Below are 26,626 nucleotides of genomic sequence, written 5' to 3' on the forward strand. Positions count from 1 at the left end.
CCTCATGTGAATATCCAGTTGTTCTAGCACCCTTTGTTGAGGAGACTTTCCTTTCTCTACTGAATTACTTTGTCAAAAGTCAGCTGAGCACATATGAGCATCGCAATTTTTAATCCTATTAGAACTGAATGTTCCCAGGTCAGGTCGTGTCCATTACCCCAACCTCCTTTCCTTAAAGAGCCTACAAGACAGATTAAGCTGACGCTCAGGTGAAGGAACGATGTCTAATCCCTATTTTTGTACATAACACAGCGTATGATCTTTTCTGCCCTGATGGGTTACTTGCTTAACTTTACCACAAACTCATGAACACTCCGCTGTGTTTGTGACCGGAGCGGGGGGAGGCTTCCTGGATACTATCTCGGTCTCCTGCCGTCTGCGTGGATGTCTATGGACTTCTGCTTCTGTTTGTTCCCCTGCACTGATATTATCAGCTTATAGCTTGAGATTCTCGAGAATGGAGGTCATATCTGAAATGTTATTTTGACTTGTGAGGCATCTATCTTAGTGCCCTGAGCAGGCGTGGAATTTACTAGCATTTGAAGTTACAGCAAATTCACCATCCCTCAGTTTCCTCATCTATATAGCACCAAGAGGATTCATCTCTATTTAGGTCAATTCCATTCAGAACTATGGGCTGTCCATGTAAAAAAAAGGCCATCTGATTTTGGGGAAGGAGATGTGACACTTTGACCAGGCTGATCTGGTTCTCTTGGAGACTATCAATGTATGACATCTGGAACACACTGTGGTCCTGTTTTGGTTATCGCTTATTGTTCAGATCAATATTGGTCTGAATATTCTTTAACAGAAATTAAAGGAACTCTTTTGTAACCGTCTACAATTCATGCCTGTAGACCTGGGCTATATCTCTATGTCCTGTCTAGTGGTGACTCCCCCACGCCCAGGAGCGTTCTGTGTCTTCTCCCTCTCTCTCAACGTTTCTCTACAGGTAAATCCTCATCTTAATGAACGCAGAGGGCAACCTTGATTGGAAAGTGAAGGGAAGAGATGTCATGAAATGGCAACACGTATCCGAGGTGAGATGAAGGATACGTGAATGTTGCTGACTGACAGCCAGACAAAGTGGCCCCCTGTTGCCATGGTGATGGAAGCGTGTTGACGCTAAGTGTAAGAGCAGCTCCCATGCTTTTTAATAGCAGCTGGTCAGTGCCATTGCCTTCCCTGAATTGCTGCCCCCCTGAGTCGCTGCTTGGCCCCAGCTGTCCTGATCTGTTGACAAATGGTTGTCCTTCACAGTCAAACCACTAACAGTACTCTAATTAATGAATGTGCTAATTATTCTTCCCTACTCCCAGCACATTTGTCTAAGTAACCTGTCACACACAGAGAAGTGCTGCACGTGCATAAGCACTGAGGGCTCCGAGGGCAGGGGTCTGGGAGGAGAGCCGGTGGGCTCACGGCCTTGAAGCTGTGGGATGGTTCCCGTTAAACTACCTTTACGAATGGTCAGGTGTCTGGGGAATATGGTATCTCCTGTGAAATGTGTATGTTTGCCTTTCTTTTCTTTTAAAAAATCTCTCTTTAGGAGCCGAGAGGTCATTGTTCATTTCACTAGCCTGTGAGGAGACTGCCAAACACAGATGCAGAAGGACCAGGGAGTCCCAAGTTCTGAAAGCTATTCCAAAAGCAGCATTCAGGGTGGTTAAAACCCAGCCTTGGAAGCTAGGCAGGCCTGGGTTAGAATGCTAGTTCTGCTCCTTTCTACAGTGTGTCCTTGGACACGTGGTTTAACCCCTGGAACCTCAGTTTCATCTTTGGGACAATGGGAGCAATAGATTGTCTATTAGAGGGCTGTGTCGAGGAGCAGATGGAAAGCTCTGGCACAGTGCCTGGCACAAGCTAAGTCCCCAGGACACAGCTGCTCAGTGCTTCGGGCCCTGGGCTTGCTCTGGTCTGGGTTTGGCTGGCAGGGCCGACTGCAGGGCTGCAGACCATCTCTTTAGGAACCCGGAATCCAGCGCAGGGCTGCTGCGCTCCCCTCCCCCGCTCCCCTGGCGCCCCTCGTCTTTTTGTTCTGTCTCAGCAGCTCTCTATTGAGATGAATGGCATTTCCAGAGGCTTCACCTCTGATAAGTGTTCCTCTGCAGCCGCAGCCAGAATCTTAATGTGCGCGCTGTAATTTAATGGCCGTCTCGGCTGACTATTAAAACGCTCTTCCCGGGTGAAGTGGACTCGCTCCACCGGCACGTGCGCCCCACCCTGGCGGGGCGACTGCGGGGAGCTCCGATGTGGGCGTCCCACCACCGGAGGAGGGGCGCAGTTGCCGAACCTCCTACCGGTGCCTTCCGGTCCTTCTAAAGGGGAAATGGCTGGGCATTTCCCCTCCTCCCCTCCCGCGTTTGTCGGGCTCCTGGAGGTTTGGGAAACGAGCAAGAGAGGCTGCCCCTTCCTGGTTTCCTGCGCTGCGAGGAGCTGGCAAGATCTCCAAAGGCGCGGTGGGCTGACCCTGTTGGATTCTTTTGATGCTGTTTTCTGTGTGCCCACAGATTGTGGCAGATACTTTCATACTGTAAACATAAACACCTGAACAGGAAGGAGATTAGGAAAAGCCTTAAAGACGTTAGGCTGTAGGACAGAGAAACTTCTTTAAAAATTGGACATTTTAACCTGGGATTATAAACAGCCAGCTTTGGTGGTTCCCAGTCAGGAAACCACACCACCCATCTGTCTGTCAGCTGTCCTGCTGTGGTCGCTGAGTGCTGCTGTGATGAGGAAAGCTGTGCCACGAGGATTTCAGCTACCAGCAGGTTCAGCCACGGGGGACAGGTTTTCAGCTGAGCTTCCAGACTAAGACAGACTAGAAAGAAGGACCTGGGCACCGACTTCTGAAAAAATTGGCCATGAAAACCCTGTGAACAGCAGCGGAGCACTGTCTGATACAGAGCCGCGAGGTGAGAGGCGGGAGCAAAAAGACTGGCCAGGGTTCTGCTCTGCTGTTCACAGGGTCGCTAGGAGTTGGAATTGACTTGATGGCACTAACAACAAAAATAAGTAGTGGACTGTCACAGCATGATAGTTGATATACCCAGCACTCTTGGCACCCCCAATCTTTCTTCTGGGAACCGTCTTCCTCAACCATATGAGAACTGTGGAAACTGCCAGGTTCTGTCATTTTCCTGCCGTCTGATTGTCCTAGAAATGGATATATGACCAGCCTGGACCAATGAGATTGTCCTAAAAGTTTATCGGGAGAAGTCAGTCCTTTACAGGTGACAGGAGCTGTGAGATGTAAAACTCCAGAATTGGAGGTGGCGTATTTTGCACTGTGTGGAGAAAAGCGGTCTGCAGAGAGTTCAAAGCTCATAAGTAAGAGAAAGTTGAGAAAGAGAGACTGAGAGCGAGAACTCCATCTGAGAGCTACATTTGAGGGAGAGAGAGAAAACCGCCTAGCTCCCGGGCCCAACCTCATCTTTGCTCTTTTCAACTTCTAGTTGTTCAGTTCCTTGGTTTCTTTGAGCCGATAAATTTCCCTTTCTGCCCAAGCGAGTCCTAGCTAAGTTTCTATTGTCTGCAGCTGGAGTACCTTTTAAGGTGACTGGCCTTCACTTCTGATGCATTGTTACTAAGATATCATGAGTATTAGAAGGGCTGTTTATGGATGCCAGACTCCTTGTCTACTGGGACCTAAGTGTTCCTGTCACTTACCAAACTTGTCCCCACAAATGAGATCTCATTAAGGTGAATACACAAATCTTGCTGATGCTGAGCCCTTAACCAATCTTGTCGTAACTCCACACTTTGCAGAGTGCTCCAGGGACTAAGAGAGTATCAAGAGTGTCGTGACCGGCCTGGACTGCCTTTGTTTCCGGCCTCTGCAAATCCAAGCTCCTCCATGGACCGATTTCTAAGCTGAACCGAGGACACTCGAGCTGGCCTCTGCCCCTCCTCTAAGATGTGAGGCTGGCTGTCTTCTCTGCATGCTGTCCTCTCCCACACTGAGATGCAGCTCCCCACTGCCACGAAATATAGTGGCCAACATTTTCTTTCAGAGTGAGATTTTGAGAAAAGCTCCTCTTACCACTGCCAAAGAGTTGTTCGTTTGGGATGAGGATGGCAAGAATCTTGTGTTTTCTATGTAACTTCCAAGGTGTTGCATTTACACGGAGAAAGCTGTCCTGTAGGATGCCAGGAGACCACCTACCCCCCTGGACCCCCAGCAGGTCCACTCCGACACCTTCTCTCTCCTCTTATGATGCTGAGAAGATTCCAGGGAAGGTTTCTCAACGAAGACCTCAGAGAATTGGCTGCGGTGTTTAACCAGCCATCCTGTTTGGAAGTTTTCCTTCGGGGTCATCTGCAGCTCCATTTCTGCCCCTTATCTAAATTCTTTGGTTTAGTTTTAATTCTCTTGTTGCCTTTTTCCTGTAGAAATGGAGCCAACAGCTTTCGCCCCTCATCATCATTCGTTCATTCATTCATCCAGGCTTTATTATCAGGCTGCTGCTCTGGACTCTGCCACGTGTAAAGTATTCATTTTTTTCCCCGGAAATTCAAGGAAAGAAAGATAGTACTCAGATACAGATCTTTTTGGTGCTCTACAAATAAAAAACAAGCTTAATTTTTTCTTCCTTTCCTGTTCCTGTCCCTAGCCCTGCTTCTCCTGGCAGGTTGTGCTGAAGGACCTTTGGTGGCTAGTTAAAAAAAAAAAGAAGAAGAAGGCGCACTGTGTAATTGTGCTGGGACCTTCGGAAATTCTAATGAAGAAAGAGAGAGTGCAGGCCCTCACTTCCCCTTCCTGCACAGTGCAGGCCTGGGGTGGCACGGAGCTGGAGCAGTCCTCACTGCGGGGAGCCTGGAGCGAACATGGATCAAGAAACCGTGGGCAATGTTGTCCTGCTGGCCATCGTCACCCTCATTAGCGTGATCCAGAATGGTAAGGGAAGCCCCTCACTCGGGGGGGAACACAGGGCAGATTTTATTTGCTGGTTGTTTGTAATTCAGGCTTACACAGTTCTCTGTGTGTGTATGCGTGCTCGCACGCACTTTTGCCTTATCTGTATGTGTTTCTTTTTATTTGACTGTCTAGGGTGTGTGCACTTCTGCATGAGTTTGGAATTTTCCCTCTCCTGGCCTTTCTTTCACTTGCGTGGTGATGACTAATTACCTTTGCAGAGCCAGGGCAGCAACCTGGAGGCTTTCCAGAGGCCCTCACTGAGGTGTCTGCAATCAGCATCTTTATTAATTATTGTGGCCAGAGATGGGGCGGAAGGCAAGAAGCCTTGGCAGGGAAGTGAGATCTATGTTCACTCAGACACTGGGCTTTACTGAGGGCAGCTGGGCTGACTTGAGTGCCACTGTGGTGACCTGTCACAGGGAGGCTGGAAAAAAAAGTGAATTTGGGGAGTTTGAGGGGGAAATCACCTTATCATTATTTTACCTCTGTATTGCTTTTTTTCTTTTGAATAAACATGTTCTTTGTAATACTTTCTTTTTTCTCTAGCACTGTATGCTTTTTGAAGCATTTTTCATATGCTTTATATACTTACATAAAGAGAGAGAGAGGGAAAATCTTCTTTGGGATTTGCATTTCCGTTAACCCAGCTGTCACTAAAAAAACCAAGCAAGGTAGCCACACCTAAAAAAAGCAGGACTGTGTAAAGTTCCTTAAAGTTCTGAGTTAGGACTGCCACAGACTCTTTTTATGTGTGTGTGTGAGGAAGATTGGCCTTGAGCTAACATCTTTGCCAATCCTCCTGTATTTTATGTGGGATGCTGCCACAGTATGTCTTGACAAACGGTGCTAGGTCCAAGGCCAGGATCTGAACCTTCGAACCCTGGGCCACTGGAGCAGAACACATGAACTTGACCACTATGCCACTGAGCCGGCCCCCACAGACTCTTTTTATAAGTCTCTCCAGTGGCTTTATATTTTGCAGTTTATTAAGACAGAGGAAAAAGGAGAGTAATTACTAAGGGCAGCTCTGGAACTTAATGGTAATAACTGAATATTTACACACTGTCACACTTTGGAAATTTGAGTATTTAATCAATTTGGAATATTCTGAATATTTTCCCCCAACTTGAAGGTGGACAGAGGCTGCTGGTTGGCTTCCCCTTGGCCTCCTCGTTCCAGAGAGGCCCAACTTTGCATACTTTGAGTAGGTTTCGTATATGGAACAACACTTCGCAGCTTGCTGACCCCAACATTTTCATACTGTATCACACACAATAGAATTGCGGCTCGGAGAGGGAACAAATGGATTCTTTGGGCTGCCATGTCCTCAAGCCACCGCTATTTTATGCAGGCACCAGGCCTGGGCTCCCTTGATGTTGTAAATTGGCAAGGGGTTCATTCATTCAACCTGCATATCCCTGCAGGGACCCCTCTCCGGGCCAGGCAGTGTCCCGGGCACATGGGGATACAGCAGTGACCAGGACAGCTATGGTCCAGGCCTCCCAGGAAAGGAAGGGGTAGTGGGAAAAGATGGGCAGGCGACGTCAGCAAGAAGCCTGCAACGACCCCTCGGTCCCTGTGGGGGTGGGCAATGATGGTTCAGCTCTGTGTAGGGCCTCCCTTCTGGCCCTCTCCTTGTACCCATCAATATAGCTGACCAGTGTCAGTAGACGGGACCCCAGTGCCCTCTCACCCACCTGTGCCGATGGGGCGAGCTCAGCTGGGAGGTTTGAGTTCTCCCTCTCTGATCAGAGCTGAGGGGGAAGCTGCAGGGTCTTGAAGTGGGAACAGTCTCTTCATCTCTCCCAGCTGAGACGCACCAGGGCCTGGCTCTGCTCTGTGGAGCGGGTGCTGGGCTTTTCCGCAGTGGCATAGCAAGCCCTGAGCGGACTTGAGGTGGATGGTGAGATTTCTAATTATTTTCAGCAGATGGGATTAAGTCTTAGTCTTTGGTGCGAGGTGGGGAGGAGAGATTATAGATGGGCAAATGTCTGAGTGTTACTAGCCACAATCGAAAGGCCTTGCCTTTTGCCAGGCCATTTCAGATAGATAATGACAGAACACAGCCGCCTCGCTAACGGTTCCACAAACTGATGGGATGGAGGTTTGCCGGTGGGGACAGACAAGCATGGACCAGCGCGGAACTACTGTTTTGGGCTGGAGACTTCTTCATGCTGGGTAGACAGATGCCTGGGGTGCATATTTAGCGGTGTCGACAGCATGGCCCCCACATCACAGCCTCTGTCCCTCCCCAGACCTCCATGAGCAGCTAGGACAACATGTGGGCAGAGTGACTTTACTCAGTGCTGTCCCCTGGTGCTTCGAGAAGGGACAGGCTGCTGCCCTTTTGAAGCTACAGAAGGAGCCCTTGCATACCCCCTCAGGGGCTCAGGATAAGCTGTGCTCCCCTCTGAGGCAGAGACCAGGCCTCCCGTGCGATACTGAGGTCACCATGTGAGGGCTTTTTGTTTGTAACAGTCAAATGTGTCCATGTAGAGGAACAAGAAAAATTCAAATTACTTAGGCGATAACATCGCTGCTTGTTTTCACCATGAGTTTTTAGGCCAACACAAAGGTCCAAATGTTATGTCCAGAGCCTCTCTTTGCAATGCTAATTAACCTGAGTGTTGAAACCATGGATCTACCTTATAGGGTTCAGAATATATGCAAAAACGGTGCTTTTCTCCCCCTATCCCCCAAAGAGCATTCCAAACCTTTCCTGTTAGTTTTAAGAAATATTTGCATGTTGTTGCCAGGCACTGCACGCTTTCTCTTTGTCCCAAGACAAGGCGGAGCAGTCCGCACGTGTCCGTGCGGGTCTGGGGCTCTGTGCTCTCAGTATACTGTGCGAGCCTGCTTCCCCTGGAGAGGCCAGGGCCCCGCCCGCCTCGGGAACTTCCCCCTCTGCCTCTCAAACATTCTTTAGTCAACAAGATCTTTGAAATTGTGGCCGTCTCCCAGCTTGGTCCAGCAGAAGGCAGATTTGGAAATGCAGAACAAGGTTAAAATACATGGTTCCAGGAAACCTGGACCAGAACTGCCAACGCCTGGTTTCTCAGGGGGTGTAGATAGATGCATCTCATTTAGTCTTTGCACCCTATGAACTATATACTATTAATCCTATTTTACAGATAGGCAAAGTGGGGCTTAGAGAGGCTAGACCATTGGTTGAAGGTCCTAGAGCCAGTAGTGGTGAAACTGGCATTCAAACCTACTCTAAAGAGTAGGCGCTTACACTACATATATCACCTCAGATTCATTCAAGCGCTCACTACCCAAGTCGTTCTTTCCTGTACTGAGCTGAGATCTGCTCCCCTGTAACTTCTACCCAGCGGTCCTGTTTCTGTTCTCTGGAAAACCTTAGACTATGCCTGCTGCTTCTATTGTACAAAGTCAGCTGTAACATCCCTTCTTCAGGCATCTCATTTCTCAAACGACTTGGTTTCCAGAGTCCCCAGTCTTGGGTTCCCCCTGTCCATCTTGCCGTGTTCTTTCTAAGACGCAGGTAGGTGTTTTCTGTGCAGGGAAACTGTTCCTGAGATCCAGGCACCAATTCTATTAAAATAATCTAAGTATGAGTTATTCTTTAGAGGACTTGTATCACACTCCTGGCTCATAGTAACTTTGTGGTTAACTGAAATCTCAAGATCTTTTTGTGTGATCCTGAGAAAGTTATTTAACTTCTCTGACCCTCAGCTTCCTCAGCTGAGGAGTGGAGCTGTCAGTGACTTCCGTGTGAGGTGGATGAAGGTCTTGCGTGAGACCACACGGGTGACGCAGCCAGCAGCGCCCAGCACGTGGTGCATTCTCGTCTGTGGTAGATTCTGCAGGATGCATAGTGACAGTTTGCAGCCTTCTCTCTCTGTGTCTGTCTCTGGTTGGACCTGATGTCAGCAGCTAGCCGTGATGAGTGTGTTAGTCGTCTTTGCACGCATAGTGTCTGTAACACAGTCGAGGATAACAAGAGGTTGGGCTGTGAGTGGGGGGTGAGGAGTGCACAAGGGTAGCCCAACTCTTTCAAGTTTCGCTTAGAAGGAAGGAGAGGTGGAGCTGAGTAGAACACCGAGTAGGATGGGACTGAAGGAGGCTTGTTCTTGTTTGGTTTTAAGGGTAGGAAAGATCTGAGTGTATTTCTAGGGTACAGAGAAGGAGGAGAAAAAGACTGTCGGGTCAGGAAATGGGGAAAATACTGATGAAACAGAGAGCTGAAGAGAGTGGCAGGAACGGAGTCAGGGTCACAGGTAGAGGCCAACCTTTGGAAAAGAGGAAGGAGTTTGTGTTTCTGAGCAGGGAGAGGAAGAAGAAAGGCAGACTCAGAGAAGTACCGCCAAGCTGTGCTGCTGGTTGCAGAAATAACCTTTGACTTACTTAACATGCTCCCTGTTTACATGTTCAGAGGCAAGGGACATCACCTTGGGTTCTGGAAAGACAATGATCAGAGTTTTCTGTTATATTCTGTGGTAAGAAGAGACATTCAGAACGGACAGATGTGTGCTTAAATTCGGGGTAGCCGATGGAGCGAGCGGCGAGCTTCGATGTGACAGTGAGAGCAGAAAAACATCCTCAGGCCCACCTGGGTTTCAATCCCCAGCTTCACTGCTCCAACGGAGTGACTCAGAGAGGTTATTTTACATCACTGAGCCGCTGTGTCCCTGTCTGTAAGGTGGGGACAGTGCTGCTCTCTTCACTCTTGGGTTGGTGGCAGGCCCTATAAGAGAATGTGTGTTGAGTGCCTCCCGAAGTGACTGGAGGGTGGTAGACCCACTCATACAAGCCAGCCCTACAGCCGTGCCCCAGATGGGCACGCTTCTCCGAAAGGAAGGTACTTTTGCAAAAAAGAAAACCATGAGAGGCTTTTACTCATTTACACAATTGATAAGGCATCTTTTCACGTCTTTCTGAGGAGGCTAATATGAAGTTGATAAAAAGGGACCTTGTGAGTGGATCCCTGAAAATCACACTTTTCCCTTTTTCCCTCTTGAAACAGGAGTAAAGGAGTAAAATAGAAAGACCCTCATTCTCCACCCTCACTGTCCAAGCCATAGACAAACCCACCGGGTTCCGTCTCCTTGGTGTCTCTGACACCCCACAGCCCACAGCCTTCACCCTAATCAGCTCCCTCCTATCTTTTCCCTCTGCCCTGGGTCTCACCCCTCTAAACACTCACCACACTGAAGACAGAGTGGCTTTCTGATGATGCCATTCCTCAGCTTACGGCTGTCTATAACTCCTTGTTGCTCTCAAGATGGAAATAAATTCTGAATTTCTTAACATGGCTCTCAAGGTCACTGTCACGCTGCTAAACCCAGAGGGCACTTCTCAACCATCTTCAAGCCTTGGTTCCCTTGTTGTCTTCTCATTGAGGCTCACTGTGTCCCTCCCATCAAGCACTTCCAACAGCCTCTTATGCTCCACTTTCCCTTTTGTCCATAACTTGGCACTGTGTAATTTTAATTTATGTATTTTGTTTACTGTGTATGGTCTGTCTCCTCTTCTACCCTCGCCAGAACATAAGCTCCTCAGGCCAAGGCTCTTGGTGTGTTTTGTTCTTGGATGCAAGCTAAGTGTCTGGCACATGGCAAGTGGAAATAGATAAATGTCATTGAAAGAACAATTCACCACCTACCTCTTTGGCCTTGTTTGTAATTCTACAGGGTTCTACTCCCCCTTCTGCCCCCACCCACCCTGTAAGCTGGACATACTGAACTGCAGACAGTTCTTGCGCCTGGACTTTTGCGTATTCCATTCCACGAAAGTGAAGTCGTCTCCTCTGTTGTCCCCTGCCCCCTCCATGTGCTTGGCTAATTCCTACTTGCTCTTCAGAATAAGATATCACTTCTTCTAGGAATCCTTCTGTGACCAACACACTATTTCAGTTGCTTCCTTTGACCCTTGATAGCACTGTGTTCTCACCCAATCTCATCTTGGCAAGAATCACTGTAGTGTAATTTCTGATCTACTTGTTTGTCTACTTCCTTCAACTGTAAGATCTGAGAAAATGGGGACTATGTCTTGCTCACCATTGCATCACCAACACCAAATGCAGTAATTAGTAGGAAATAGCTGCTAAATAAACTTTTGACGTTTGATGGAGTACATTTAAGGCTGTTTGGAGGTCAAGTCAAGGAAACATTTAACATTCTAGTAAATGACAGGATAACAGGCTCATGAACACGCCCGTTGTAACCCAAATCCAAACGTTTCCGTCTGGCAGGGTTCTTCGCCCACAAGGTGGAACACGAAAGCAAGACTCAGAATGGGCGGAGCTTCCAGAGGACGGGAACACTTGCCTTTGAGCGGGTCTACACTGCCAAGTGAGTCCAAACCCTGACGCTGCTGGCTAACAGAGTGAGGGCATGGGCACAGGGGCCTCCCTGCTGGAGTGATGACCATCCTCAAGGCCACCTGTCCGTCTGGATAACCTCCAGAATACCAGGGGGTGGGGTTCTCTGGGAAGGTTGAACTTCACCTGGGAGGGCTTGTGGACACCCTTTATCATCTTAGTAAGAGCTAGTGTTACAAGAAAGGAAGTGAGGATATGGGAGGTGAGGGGAGGTAAGATCACCACAGCTCCCCCTGCTCCCGAAAGCCTCTGAACCGGTCCTTCAGTCATGGAATTGACCAATTTCCTGCGGGGTTCGCCCAGAGGTACCACCATGAAACCAGCATTACTCATCTGCTGGCTTCAGGAGCCACAAGGAGGACGTGCTGGCAGCAGCCTTCAACTCACTGCCCCTTCGCGTTCCTCTTGGTGAAAGACTGGAGGCGACGCCAGTAGATTTCATAACACCGGGTCTCCTTGAGCAACCAGAACAAGAACGGAAAGAATGGGGAAATTATGCAACTGCGTCCCCCCTCTCATTCCTTACTTTTGAATAAAAACGCTGTTTGAAAGTACCTGAACAGCTTGTGAAGGAGATGGATGCTATTTGGGATGCAAATTCGAATGGATGTTAATCAAACACTCGTTTTTCCTCTATGCAGAATGCATTTAAATAGAGTGTTCATGCCAGTGGCCTGTCTGCCGGCTTCCCTGTGCCTGTGGCTAGAGGCCTGTCAGAAAGGTGGGCTTCAGCTGTGAGCTAGGGAGGGAGCTGGCCTTCGGTCTCTGCTCAGCGGTGTGCCCAGAGATCCTTTCAAAGGGAGAGTCACGGCCACATAAGAGCAGTACTTTTAGAACGGCAAGGACAGGACAAGCAGACTCAGGGATGAGGACTCACACTGCAGGGTCGGGGCTCTGTGCCCTGCTGGCTCTGTGGGAGCAGCTGAGAGGAAGGGGCCACGCTCAGGGGTACCGTTGGCTTCCTGTAAGTTGAACTGACTTCAAGGGATCTCGACTGGACAGGGCTTCATCACCCTCACCACCATGCTTTGTCTTCAGTCCTTTTCCTCGTCTAGGTAGTTTTTATTTTTTCAATGAGGTGTGGGTATGGGGAAGATGTCTCCATTGCCACTTTTCGTCATCGGCCCCTTTTGTCCCGCAGCTTCTAAACTGCTGCATACTTGGTCCGAACAACTCTCGGATGCATTGCAGGATCATCACAGGCTAATTTCCTGGTCTCCTTACCCTCTCTGGGACCGTTGCCTTTTGGGCTCAGTGCTTCAGGCTGCCCTTGGGTCCTCACGGCCCCCAGGGCGCCCCATGCAGACCCCTTTCTCTAGAGCCCACCCCGCCTGCTCTGGGTCCCGCTCCCTTATGCCGAGCGCTCCTGTGCAGGGTTATTCCGGCAGTCTGATTTCAAGGAATCCTTTCCTGAACTACCCACAGGGAGATTTCTATTTTAACATTTGAGCCTTCAGTGTATGAGTTCTCAGAATCAACTGAAGAAGTTTAAAGATGTGATTTAAGGTATTTTAGATCCATTTAAAGGAGGGTAGAGAAAGTGGGAAAGACACATGGGCTTGTCTTTCCTATGAGAGGAAGAGCATGTAAGGTGCTATCAACCTCTGGTGACATCTGAGGGGAACATACGAGAGCTCTCTGGAGACCCACCTGTGTGCAAGAGGTGCAAGAAGGCATCTTTGATTAGGGCAACATCAACACCTCTCTGAAAATGGAATCCAAAGAAAACATTAATACTCTTCTACCAATTTGGAAAGAGAAGCTTATTCCCCCCAGATCACCGCCTTCTCACCAGTTCCACCTTGTTCTTAGGAACTCCCCAGCTTGTCCATTTTGGAGAAGTTGGGCAGGGCGGCCGTGCGGTGGAATTTCACTGTCCCTGCGAGAAGTTAGGTTTCCATTTTGCCAGCAATGAAGAGGAAACAGAGCAGGCCAGGCCGTCTAGTTTCTGCCATTTCTCCCACGGGTGAACTGGCTGGCTTCTATGAAGCCGCCGTGCCTGACCTGGCCCCCCCGCAGCCTCCGGATTGCAGAAGCGCCGTTTGGTGGCGGTTGCGCTGCATCACTTGGAAGGGTGGTTTGGAAGGTCTGCAATGCTGTGGGGTTCCTGAGGTAAGAAGGAGCTACAGCAGAGTGGTGGGTGATTGGTGCTACCCAGAGGTCCCCACCCTCCCCCCCCCCCCGGGTGCTGCAGCCCGGCTCCCAAAACCCACATGTCTTTCCCACCTAACCCCCATGAGAGAGGAAGGAGAAGAATGAGGGGAGGAGAGTGAGTTGTGGAGAGGTAGGAACTAGGTGGGGGGAGAGGAGAATTTTCTGTAAGATAAGGTTGTCCCGACGCTGCTGTGGTTCTGTTACAAAGACCACTTCCTTCCTGACGCAGCCTATGGGGCTGCAGATGCCCCTGTGGCAGGTGGTAAAGGGGCTGCTCAGATCAAGGCGGCAGCTCAGTGCACGCTGCCCAAAGCCAGAGGCCCCAGTCTGGTTGCCTCTGCCAGGAAGCTGCTGGGGGTCGGGGGGATGGGCACAGTGTTCATCTAGTAGAAGTAGGTCCCCAGCAATAGCTTCACCAGGGGCCTCCGAAAGCACCAAAGAGGGGTGCAAGATGAGCTGTGGAGGGGCAAGAAGAAAAGAACATGTATTTAATCTTGCTGTCTAAAGAATAAGAAATTAAGCTTTACTTGTTTTTAATATACAGGTCAAGAGTTGTGTGTGTAGATAATATATACATAGACATACCTGTCATGGGGTTGCGTAATCAAAACTCTTGGTTGATAGGGTGTGGGATCATAAATGTTTAGAGACTGTGGCCATAAAGGAAAACTAGCATAAAGGATAAATGACGCTGGTGGATTGAAAAGCCTGATGCAGATTTTTCAGCATAAATTATGACTGTTGACTGAAACAGACAATTCAAGATATTGGGGGTGGTTGATAAACAGACATCCCAGCCAGGTGTGGCCATCAGCTGAGACTTGGGCTTGGTTAATGGTCTGCCCCACCCCCCATCTCCCACTAGGGCAGAGCTGAGTCAGGGTTTGAGAGATAAAAGGGATCTCGACCTCGACTCTCTGTTCATGTGTATAAAACGCAGTTCAAAGCCCCGTTCCCAGCTGGTGAGCGTGGCTAGAGCAGTCAAAGTTTGACTTTTGGAGAAAAATCCTGGTTAGCTGACCCAAGATTCTTCCCCATGAGTGCAGGTAAACGCAGGTTACAGAGTGATGGGTCTCTGGAGATGTGTAATTTTCTCAAATGTGTCCTGTAGATTGCAAGTTCGTGGGCTGTTAACAAGTGTCACAGGGAAGAACAAATTCTGTACAGCAAGACTTGAGAACCTTTAATCTACCAAGGGACACTGTCATTCTTGGTTCTCCAAGAAGGGAAAGTCTTGTTTAACTAAAGATCCCTCCACTTTTTTTTTGCAGAGCATATCAAGGGCTTAGTGTTTCACAAAATGCATTTTGGGAAACGCCACCCTGATGTCCCTTCTCCCCTGCACCTCTCAGAATCCATTCTGGACTCAGTTCCAAGTAGCAGGGACTTGTCAAATTATTTGAAAGTGATAGAGCTACATTGATTCTATTGATTAGTATTGACACTATTGCTATTATTACTGATATTTACTTATTTTAAATAAACCCAAACTAACTAATGAAACATTAATTTAAGTGCCTCTATATCTTATTCGCAAAGGTGGAGAAAGCAAAAATAGCAACGAGTCCTTTTCTCCATAAAAATGTTGATAGCGTGGTGCATCAAAGTAGGGTAGCACAGGGATTTGTTGCGAGACCTGGGGAGTAGCTCATAGTCAGACCTCAAGGAATGAGAACCAAAATGGGTTTATCGGTTTTGTTTTACAGAAAAAATGACACAAAACTCCCCATAAAAGAAAATTTGGAATAATAATAATTTGTCAGGACACTGGTTAACATTTGTAAATATACTGTCGATATGTGGCCTTATACAGTACATCAGACCCTCGACTCTTAGAGCTTAAGTGGATCTTAGTTGTTAATGATCAGTCTCTTAGTTTTACAGGTAAGGAAACTAAATCCAGAGAGATTGTTTTGCCAACGACAAATAGCTGGTTAAGGTCAGGTCTCAGGGGTGAAGTCCTGGTCCTGTACCCTTTCCCTTCTTCTATTGCATTTCCCCAAATCCTTGCATGCCTCCATGTTTCATGTTGTTTCTCCATGGATGTGCTTATTGCTTGTCCTGATCTAGACTGATAACTCCTCAAGAGGACACTCGCTATTTAGTTTAGTATAGTCGAAGAAGTAACAGACCTGGTTTTAGAGTTAGACTGACCAGCGTGTGAATCCCGGCTTTCTACTCCAAAGCTGGGTGACCCTGGCAAAGTTATTCAACTTCTCCAAACCTCAGTTTCTTGTTTGAGACATGAGAGTAATTGTGGTAGGCAGACTAATGACCCCTGCAAAGATGTTCACATCCGAGTCCCCGGAACCCAAGAATAGATTATGCTTCATGGCAAGGGGGAATTGAGGTTGCTAACCAGTTGACTTTAAGATGAAGAGATTATCCTGGATTATCTGGCTAGAAACCAATGTAACCACAAGGGTCATTTAAATGTGGAAGAAGGAGGCAGAAGAGTTGGTGTCAAAGCGATTCAATATATGAAAGACTTGATTGGCCATTACTGGCTTTGAGGTTGGAAGTGGGTCACGAGCCGAGGAATGCAGGTGATCTCTAGAAGTTGGGAAAGGCAAGAAAATGGATTCTTCCCTGGTGTCTGCAGAAGGAATGAAGGCATGCTGACACCTTGATGTTAACCCAACGAGACCCATTTCAGACTTCGAACTCCAGATAACAAATTTGTCTTGTTTTAACGACTGAGTCTGTGGCTACTTGTTACAGCAGCCACAGGAAACTCACACAGCCACCATGTGCACCCTCAAGACCGCAGTGAGTTTCAAGGAGACGAAAGAGTACCACAGCAGCATGGGGCCAGGCGTAGACTGAGAACCCCTCCACCACACGCAGCCATGACTACTAGCAAGATAACTTTCGGAGTATCAGCTTTTCTAAATCAACCCTGCTTTCTTTACTGCTTGGATCTCACTCTTCCTTCCTCAGCCTGGTCTGCGTGTCTGAGCTGACCTGTGTGTCTGACACAGAGGTTTCCTTCGTTGAGCTCTTCCCCCCTGCCACCCCTACCCGGGCTGCCACCATAACCCTGGTGTCTGCGTTGCTTGCTTTTCAATTCCAAGAGGCACTCTGGCACAGCCAGGAGCAGGAACCTTGCTAGAGCAAATCCATCAGGAAAGCAAGTCTCCGACAGGCTTCACAGAGGAAAAGAGTAAATGGATTCTGAACGTGTGTTGGCTGTGCACCACTGTCTGTTTCTGACGTGGCGGCTGGCTGCCACATCTTACAGGGTGGATGTAAGTGGAGTTATGAATGAGGTTCATGCTCCATGTGCCATGGTGATTATCAGCTTGGGGTTTCAGGTATTTTTCAGACTACATTGTGGTAACATGTCTTCTGATTTTTCTTCTCCTTATTTATTTATTCTGTAGCCAAAACTGTGTAGACGCGTACCCCACTTTCCTTGTCATGCTCTGGAGCGCCGGGCTACTCTGCAGCCAAGGTAACTCAGCCTTCTCTTTGTGTGTTTCTTTCTGAAACATGCATCCTGAGGAGGGAGGTTCTACTCTGCAGCCAAGGTAACTCAGCCTTCTCTTTGTGTGTTTCTTTCTGAAACATGCATCCTGAGGAGGGAGGTTCGAGCGCAGGCTTTTTGTTGAAAAGACTTTGCCTGACCTCCAGCTCGGATCCGGGAAGCTCCGGAGAGGTGAGAATCCCGGGGAGGTCGCGTTTCAGGCACGCTTTGTGCCCGCGCAGAGCGGGTGCGATAATGCATTGCTAATGCTTGCTCCCCGGCGGCTGGTTGAGGGCGGCTGCACTGACAGGGTGGTTTAAAGCTAAATGTGACTCAGAATCCTTAAGCAGTGTTAGCTCAGATACAAGGGCATTATAAATGAGAGTGCCTGAGGGATCTATTCTGGGACTACTGTCACTTGGCTCTTCTGCTAATAAGCTTCTGGCGTGACAGTCCTCCTCTGAGCTGTGTCCGCAGAGCCACAGGCTGGTCTCCAGGTCTGAGGGTTATCAGCAACCCACAGTCTTGACTTGAGCAAGTTGATTCCCAGAGTTGATTAAAACGTAAATGGAAACCAGAATCATTTTTTTTGGTCCCCTTTGGAGATTGGCACTATGTCTGGTGGAGACCTGGCATGACCTGGCCAGCTTCCACACTGAGATCCAGCAGGGCGCGTAAGAAAAGGCCACCAGTGGCCTCTGATGAACCATTTAATCCCATCATCTTCTCCCACTTTATAAAGCAGGTAGAGTGGATAGTACTCCCCTCTGTTGTCCTTGAGGACACTTCGGTTCAGGGAGGTCAAGTAACGTGTTCAAGGTTGCTCGACGTGAATAACAGAGCCAGGATGAGAGCCCAGGTCTTTTGGGCTACATCCTGTATTTTTCACAAATATCCTTTTACCTTACTCATCTATATAATATATATACATTGTACACCTACTATGTGACAAGCCCTGCACTTGGATACACAGTGGTAACTAAAAAGAGATGGTGGTGAGCACACAGCAGTTGGCGAGATGAACCACAGAAAACAAGTGAATGGATAAATTCATGCCATGAGTGAGCAGTGCCATGAGGAAAAGAATAAAGTTCAGTGACAGAGAACAGAGGTGAGGGATGGCAGCAGAAACCACCTCAGGGACACCACTCGGCCTCCTTCTGTGCTCCATAAGGCTGTCAGTAAGCTCACTATTTATTTTCCACTTTCTATCCTGAGCTAAATAAGAAACGTGTCTGGCGTTACTTGAAAAATCAAGTCAAACCATGCTCGTGCTAGGAGTTATTCCTTCCATGTCGGAGATGATACTTGATGCAGACGAATCTAGAGTTATTCCAGCTAGATAAACACAAAGGGAGTTTGAAGGTGTTTCAGAAATGTGCATTTCCTGCCCAAACAAGTGTTGTCATTGCCCGGGGACAAACGTTTCGGTAAACCCAGTTTGATAATCCTCATTTCTTAGGAATATCATAGATTGTAGAATGTTTTTGGCTGAAAGGGACCTTGGAGATCATTCTAGCCCCAACCCTTCGCTTTACAGAGCAGGAGCCCAAGCCCTAGACGGCCTAGTGGCTTGCTCACACTTCAGAATTTTAGAGCCCAGATTTGAACCCATGACGCCCCTCCTGGTGTTCCAAGCAGCCCAAGTCCACACGAGAGGCACACACTGTTCCCTGGGTGAGGGCTACAAGCATAGCACGTTCCAGCCCTGATTTCTACTAGCTCGTGTTCAACCTAGTTCTCACTGAAACAGGGACGGGCCGGTAAGTTAGAGCAGAGACACAAACCAGAAAAAACTGTGTCCAAGGTGAATTGTGACGATTTTGTAGACTTTCAGAGAATAGGATGAACCTCACAGCAATGTCTTTTGTGCTTCGCTTTTCTTATCTGCCTCTTGATAGTAGTATTTTGGGAGGCAAGGGCTTGTGGAAAAAATATGGGCCTTAGGGGCCGGCCCCGTGGCCGAGTGGTGAAGTTCTTGTGCTCCACTTCGGTGGCCCAGGGTTTTGTCAGTTCGGATCCTGGGGGTGGACATGCCAGTGCACATTAGGCCACGCTGAGGTGGCGTCGAAGGACCTTCAACTAGGATATACAACTATGTACTGGGGGGCTTCAGGGAAAAGAAAGAAAAAGGAGAAGGTTGGCAACAGATGTTAGCTCCAGTGCCAGTCTTTAAGAAAACAAGACAAAATAAAACATGGGTCTTGGGGACTGACGAGTGGAGGCCATTCTGGGGACACTCATTGCTGGATTAAGTGAGATAATGTGTGTCAAGCCCCTGACACTTGGCATATGTTGGATTAAACCACGTAAAACTGCCAATACTCACAAAAATGGCACTTTCATATGTAGTTCAACCTAAGGATAGAAGTCCAGTAAATGTTATTGTTGATGGTATGGGTGGTGGTGATAACATTTTGAAATCAGACAGACCTGGTTTCAAATTCTCTCTTCCTTGGCCCACCTGTCTGACCTTTATTTATTTATTCATTTAACAAGTATTTTTTGAAAGTGAATATTTTCCAGGCACTGTGCCAGGCACAGAGATGATTACCCAGAGAACACAGCTGTCCTCACGGGTCTTTTGGTCTGGTGGGGGACTTTGGGCAAACACACTTCCTTGGGCCTAATTTCCTCACCTGTCAAATGGTGACAAAAATGTGCTCCTTACCAGATGGCTGGGAGGACAGGAGACCCAAGTTGCCAAAGTGCCTGAGGCAGTACCTGGCGTAGAAAGTGCTCAGTCCACGCAGTTAATTTGGTATTTGAATAATGCCAGGAGGTTATCAAGGCACTTTTATGCCTGTGCCCCTATTTCCCCCGCACAGTAATTCCTGAGAGGCAGGAAAGCTGCAGTCAGTCCTTTGGGACGAAGTTAAGTATTAGCTCAAGGCCGTCGTAGTCCTGGGGGAACAGGGTTCTCTAACTCTCCGCTCCAAGCCTTCAGGGCTCCGTAGGGTTATTTGGGGGCTGCTTGTGGCTGTTCCTCGCAGGGCTATAATCCAGAGGGAATCTCCTTCCCAGAAGCCTTTTCTGAGTGGTAGCAATTGTCCAGAAAAGGTTAAGCATTGCACTGCGTGGGGGCTCACAGGTGAAGGGGATACTTTTAAGAAAACCGGCTTTAGAGCTGGGCTCCGGGTTCAAGTCCCGCTCCCACTCCTCACCCCCACACTCACAGCTGACAGTCTTACACAAGCCCGCTGCCCAATCGAGCCCAAGTTTCCACGGGCTGCCGGGTCTCTGTCTGGAAATAGAAAAGATGATCTGGGTCATGTGGAAGGGGTTCTAATTAGATGATGGATGTGAAACACTTTGTCGACTATACCACAATACAGGTAACATTACCGTTATTCAAGTTCTCAGGTTTCTTCCAGCCCTAGGCTTTCTGCTGCTCTTCACATCAGCCCGGACTGTCAGAACAGGAGGCCTCTGCTCAATTTTGTGACCAACATTAGTTGCATAACGACTGTATGAATGTTGCATTCACTTGGCGTGTTTTGGCGTCTGTGAAACTGACATGGGCATTTTCCTTTCTCTGCTTAGTTCCTGCCGCCTTTGCTGGGCTGATGTACCTGTTCGTGAGGCAGAAGTACTTCGTGGGCTATCTGGGAGAGAGAAGGCAGAGGTAGGCCGCTGGGACTGTTTAAGAACCATGGAATGAGTCATGCTTTTTGAGCAGGAAGCGTGATAATTCACAACAATAGACTGCCTAGCATTTAAGGCTCTGGGGGACCACTTGGAGTGGGAGGGTGAAGGTTGAAGGTTGACGAGGCTCCCACATCCTTTTCTCCTTGCACTTTGCAGCTTGCACTCTGAAAATAGAGCTGGGGGACTTCACTAGTTTTCCCATTAAAAAATTCCTCCCCACAGCGTTGGGCCCACAAAGGATGCTTTAACACCCTGCACTGCGCATTCCTTGCAACTCCACACCCTCTACTCCCACCCTTCAGAGTCTGGGGCTTGAATGACTTTCTATGTCGGGCTTCTCCAGGCCTCCGGTGAGTGAAACATTTCATTGTTTGCCCAGAGAAATGAGAACTAAAGCTTGCACCTTGTGATAAGTCCTCTTGAGTAACAGATCTTCTGGGGACCGGCAGAAAGAATGTTGAGAAAACAAGATGCAATAACACGCAATGGATGGAGACTGTGAATAGAGTGACTGTTGCATTGCTTCTACTTGTTGCCAGACAGAAAGCCCCAAAGCAGCAATTATACTTTCATTACACCTGGATTGAGAAATCTGGATTTTAGCAAAATAAATGATACTTACAGAAGAAATGTTCAAGTTATAGTACACCACCAGTTCCTTAGAGATTAGAATTCTTAATGTACCAGAAGGGCTCCGAGAGCTGGGAACAGGTTCCGGGAGGCTGCCGCCCATACGCTGACCCCAGCCTTCCCCACCATTTTTCTTCCTTGTCTAGTTTCACATCCCTCTCTGTCTTTTACAATAGCATCCTCTCTATTGGTTAATGGGCTCTCCATTTAGATAGCATCCTTCAGCAGTGACAAAGGCAGTGACATCCCAGGAGGTTGACGGGTGAAAGCACTGCATCTGGAGAACCTGGGGGCCTGGGAAGCTAAATGACTTATGGTGGTTCAATGGAGGGCTGCGGCCAGGAGAAGAATGACTCTTCTCACAGCAATTCTTCCCCTGTGCTCATCTCTTCTTCACTCCTCTCTGGTGGTGTTCTTATTTATCCTCCAAAACCACAATTCCATTACCTCTCTCATCCTTATCACCACTCTCCTAATGATATTCTTTATTCTCTTTTACCCTGGAAGACCTCTATTCTGCCCTTCCCCGGGGAATTGCCTGTTGTCGAGAGTTGAGGGGGGCGGAGTGTCTGTCCATGAAATAAGGGAGTTCTGTTCCCTTGGGTTGGCTCCCTGTGCAGCCCCGTCTTCCTCCCCCAAAGTCTCAGGGATTCGGCCCAGCCACTGTTCTTCTCTTCATCTGTCACCACTTGCCTGAGATCTCACAATTGCTTTAATTCCAAGACGATCTGCAGGGCATGACAAAGCTTGTCCGTTTATCCACAGGCTCTGTTCATTTTAAAGATAATCACTACTAGAGAATGAACAGAGGTGGCAAAAATAAACAATAGGATATAGACTTAAAATCTTAAAAATATCACATTTCTCTGAACCTCATTGACATGTCAATGGCCTAACCTCTTAAATCCCTCCCTGGGCTCCCCCATGAGATGTAGTAAGAAGTCCCATGAGCCCCTTTACCCACTACCTGTGCTTGTTCCAGATGCTGCTCACCTCTCCTGCATCCACGGCCTTCAGTACTGTTCAGTCGTGGTGCTCTTTCCTGCCGAGACCAAATGCAGCCTCACAATACTTCGCACAGAGTTCTGCGCAGCTGTCCTCCATAGAAATGATACCTGCTAGATGAAATGGCCAATCCTGATCTAGACCAAGACATGGCCCGGGGTAGAGGCGAGCCCAGGGGCTCTGCGGCTAGGTCCAGGGCATTTTCAGCTCTGCCTTTGGAAACTACTTGCTAATACCCTCTTCTGTTGTGAACTCCCCTCTTTTGCGTGTCCCCCCTTTGTCCCTGGGCTGTGTCACAGTTGGATTCTGCCGACGCCTTGGTGCCCTAATGCCCAGGGATCTGCTTTAGTCCTTGGCCTCACCAACTGAGGAAGATACTGCTTGGTGAGATCTTCCCCAGGAATTTCTCCCTTGGGCTCAAGATCATCTTTGCTCCTCCCCAGAAGTTGCTTTAGCCCTGTCCATTCAGAAGTTCCCGGGTCATTTTTGGTCCAGAGGGTAGGTAGCACATCCCTTGATGTATCCCCCCTTCTGAAGCTGGAAAATAGGTTAATAATACCTCTCAGAATGGTTTTGAGAATTAAATGAAGTCACAGATATAAAACGCCTGGTCCCTACAGATGCTTAATAGTTTAATTCTGACCTTCCCTATCCTATTTAGAGAGAACTATGTTCAACTTTTGGAAACAATAAGAGAGAAGTCTTGATTCTCAAAGTCTAATTAGGCCCTGTGTGCACTGTCCAGGTCCCTCGCTCTTCCCTCTGGGCTCTCCCTCCTTTCAGGTTCTCTGTGGCTTTGCCTGAGCCTGGGGCAGGGCCTGTATCCGTGCCCACTGTGCCCACCTCCCAGGGCCATAGCCCATCTCCAAGCTCAAGAGACTTACAGATGCATCTAATGAAGTGCCCAGGCTGGGGCCCCCGTGCACACTTAGCCCTGCACATGTGCTGAGTGACAGGCATGTGCTGAGTTCTTGCCTCCCACGCCCTTTGCACCACCTGGAAAGAGCTAAAGCACCGTAGACCCATCTCCTTTTGGGGCGACGTGCCTTGAGTCCTTTGGAAAATCCTGCCCAAATTCAAGAATACCACTGTTTCCTCAGTAGGCACTGCCATTTCATTCTTCACTGCAGATTTATCTTGAGCACGTTCTGAAACACTTCACAGATCGCTTTTTCTTGTTTCTGTAATGAGCATATGGTGACCTCATTCATGTGATAAATCTGAGCCACCACAATATTTGACTTTTCACAATTTAATTTCTCTGAACCTTCTATTCTCTGACTGAAAAATAGACTCCTTTCTTTTCACTTCCTTACCAGCATTAGCAGGTAACTCTCTGTATGAGTCTGTAGGGCCACCATAACAAAGTGCCACACGCTGGTGGGCTTAAACAACAGACATTTATTGTCTCAGTTCTGGAGGCTGGAAGTTCAAGAGCAAGGTGCCCGCAGCCTTAGTTCCTTCTGAGGCCTCCCTCCTTGGTTCGTAGGTGGCCGTCTTCTCCCTGTGTCTTCACACGGTCTTCCCTCTGTGCGTCATCTGTGTCCAAACCTTCTCTTCCTATAGGAACAACAGTCATATTGAGAAGGGTCCACCCTAGTGACCTCATTTTACCTTATTACTTCTTTAAAGACCCCATCTCCAAATACAGTCACATTCAGAGGGACTGAGGTTGAGAGCTTCAACATATGAATTGGAGGGGACACAGTTCAGCCCGTAACACTCTCTTTGGGGACCACCTTTTTTTTCCCCCACTAAAGAGAGAGAATGTCTCACTTCATGAGCATGACTGAGAACAGGAAACTGAGGAGAGAAGGACACGGCTGGCCAAGGAACAGGGGCGGCGTGAGCCAGCAGTGCTTCTCAAACTTTGGTGTGCCCGCGAGTCTTGGAGGGAGCTTGTCAAAATGCAGATTCTGATCCGGTAGATACAGGCAGGCACCTGAGATCCTGCGATACTGACAAGCTCCTAGGGTATGCCCATGCTGCTGGTCCACGGACCACACTTAGAGTAGCAAGGAGGTTGATACTCAACTGCTGAATGACTTCCAAACTCTTGACATGGGAAAATTATGACTTACATTGTGAACCTTTGGGGTCCCTTTCAGAAAGATAAAATTTCTAACGTTAAACCTGTGGATGCCAGATTCTGCTCTCCCTGATTTTGACAAGAGATAGGCTCAGCAGCGTTAACTCACCTGTTTAGTGGAACTGGTTATTCTTGAGCAATCCTGATTGTCAAAGCATCCTCCTGCTGGGCTCTTTACTGACAGCCTTAACGAGTCATTTGACTGGACTTTCCAAACATGTGAGTGCCGCACACACAGACCCAGCCACCACAGTCACAGAAGGATTCTGTGGAGTAGGAAGGAAGCCAGGGTAGCCACCAAGCACAATTAGGTGGTCACAGATCACTGGGGACATGCCTCCTGACCACAGCTGATGACCTGCCGAAGCAGCTTAAGATTTAGAGCCCTTGAGAGGATATGAGTGTGCTAACAAGTCTCTGTCCCTCCGTTCACTTAAAATGTATGGGCCTGTCCTCCAGTGCTGGGGCCCGGCTCTCGTTAGACTGAGCGCGAGTTATTCTCAGGCAGCCCCAGGAGACAGATTGAGCCCCCAAAGGCCAAAGCACCTTTTAGATTCCACCACCCTTGTTGGCTCATGTAAACCATCACTTCTCTCATAGAGGCACTTAAAGTCCTGCGTTATACACACAGCTGCCAACACGGCTCTTACAGAGGCTCCTGGAGAGGAGCAGCCGCGGACAGGGTCTTAATGAGTTGATGGGGTTCCTAACCCCCAGTCCGAATGCCCGATGACCAACAGAAGGGGCCACCTTCACGCCATCAAGGAGCAGAGTTCAGCAGGAAGTCAGGAGCACACGGAGAAGCCGCACAGCACAGCCCTAACGAGGACGGGCTCTGAGGCCCGGCTCTTTTAGCTTGGTGTTGAAATATGTTCAATGACTAATAATAGCCAAGACACTTCCATCCTTCATATGAAGTAAATGGAGCTTTCTTGAGTTAGAGAGCTATAATTTAAACCCCATGTCTCTCAAAGTGATAACATTTTTTGTTAAATTGGTGTCATTTGTGCTGCTTCTACAGTTTTCTCCTTCCTTCTTTTCTAGCACACCCGGCTACATATTTGGGAAACGCATCATACTGTTCCTGTTCCTCATGTCCCTTGCTGGAATATTCAACTATTATCTCATCCTCTTTTTCGGAAGTGACTTTGAAAACTACATAAAGACGATAACCACCACCATCTCCCCTCTACTTCTCATTCCCTAACTCTCTGCTGAATACAGGGTTGGTGCTCTCATCTAATCAATACCTAAATCATCATAACTCAACTCCTACGGCTCCTCTTTAGATTGCTGTAAATCTAATGACCATCTGGGCTTCGCGTCTTGAGTTAACCTTGCTTTTCCTGGAAGAAAGTAACTTTGTGTCAGCGATACCCTTTAAAAATGGCACTGGCCTCAGATTTGTTATTCAGATCCATTCTGTGTGTTTCTTGACTTACCCTGCTTTCTGAAGATATTTTGTGACCAGATTTATGTTTTCCTAAAATAAAATGCAGAGATGCGTTTTAGGCCGGTGGTTGAGTTTTTTGTGGGTCTATTGCTACGGTTGAATGACTAGTTTGTTTCCTCAACCGAAATGATGATAGTAAACAGTACAGCATCCTTACACAGCACACACACACACATACACCCGGAAGGGTATTCACCAAAATGTTAACTGTGATTATCTCTGGGAGAAGAGATTTGGGGTGAGTTTTATTTTATTGTTTGTATTTTCATGTATTATTTGAAATGTTTTAGTGAGCAAATAAACAGCACTAAACAGCTGAAGCGTTGCCCTTTCCAGAAAGCCTTTCCTAACTCCAGACAGGTCTAGTGTTGCCCTCTGACCTCCCAGCCCACCCTCCGCACGTCTCAGCCACAGAAAATCCATATGACAGTGGAAAGATATTTATTAGTATGTGTTGCCCTTCCTATGAAATCATCAGCTCTTGAATCTCCCTGATGCCCTATTTATTTTGCTTTTCCTGTTCCAAGCTCAGCGACGGCACATAACAGGTACCCAATGACTCAAACTATTGGAGAACTAAACGAACATCCTCTAAGGTGATGTATTGTAGGGGGCAGTAGGTGTGAGTTTTATAAGATTAAGATGTGTTTTTCTTCCAACTGTTTTCATGAGATAAATAGATTGTGGAGAAATGCAAAGCAAAAACAAAATGCTATCCTTCCCATGAACAGACTTCCTTAAGAATCTTTGGTTGACTGTGCACACCTCTACACACCCCACTGAGGATTAGGTTGGGATCTTTATGTGCTAACATCATGCCCAGTACTGATCATATAACTCAGTTTAAAGTGTGCTGTAACTCAGTGTCAGAGCCCAGGATAATGCCAGGCCCATCATAGGTGCCCCCAAATATTGGTTGA

At 48.0% G+C, this 26,626-nt stretch overlaps 1 protein-coding gene across 7 annotated transcripts; it reads left to right on the forward strand.

The window, feature by feature from the left end:
- Positions 1-2,711: 2,711 nt before the first annotated feature.
- On the forward strand, positions 2,712-25,764 carry ALOX5AP (arachidonate 5-lipoxygenase activating protein). Of its 7 annotated transcripts, XM_070239230.1 has the most exons (7): positions 2,753-4,897; positions 11,133-11,232; positions 16,799-16,869; positions 16,996-17,073; positions 20,425-20,506; positions 20,752-20,879; positions 25,298-25,764. In XM_070239230.1, the coding sequence occupies exons 1-6, from the start codon at positions 4,828-4,830 to the stop codon at positions 20,843-20,845; spliced, it is 495 nt and encodes a 164-aa protein (XP_070095331.1). In that variant the 5' UTR covers positions 2,753-4,827; the 3' UTR covers positions 20,846-20,879; positions 25,298-25,764.
- The last annotated feature ends 862 nt before the right edge of the window (positions 25,765-26,626 follow it).

This window comes from Equus caballus, chromosome 17, assembly GCF_041296265.1.
Source record: "Equus caballus isolate H_3958 breed thoroughbred chromosome 17, TB-T2T, whole genome shotgun sequence".
NCBI classification, from domain to species: domain Eukaryota; kingdom Metazoa; phylum Chordata; class Mammalia; order Perissodactyla; family Equidae; genus Equus; species Equus caballus.

What these genes read in the sequence shown, in the direction of transcription:
- ALOX5AP (XM_070239229.1), top strand. Translation starts at nt 4,828, where the DNA reads ATGGATCAAGAAACCGTGGGCAATGTTGTCCTGCTGGCCATCGTCACC. An exon ending in GAGCGGGTCTACACTGCCAA is followed by an intron (nt 11,233 to 16,798) that starts GTGAGTCCAAAC and finishes TTTATTCTGTAG; the next exon opens with CCAAAACTGTGTAGACGCGT. An exon ending in CTGGGAGAGAGAAGGCAGAG is followed by an intron (nt 20,507 to 25,297) that starts GTAGGCCGCTGG and finishes CTTCTTTTCTAG; the next exon opens with CACACCCGGCTACATATTTG.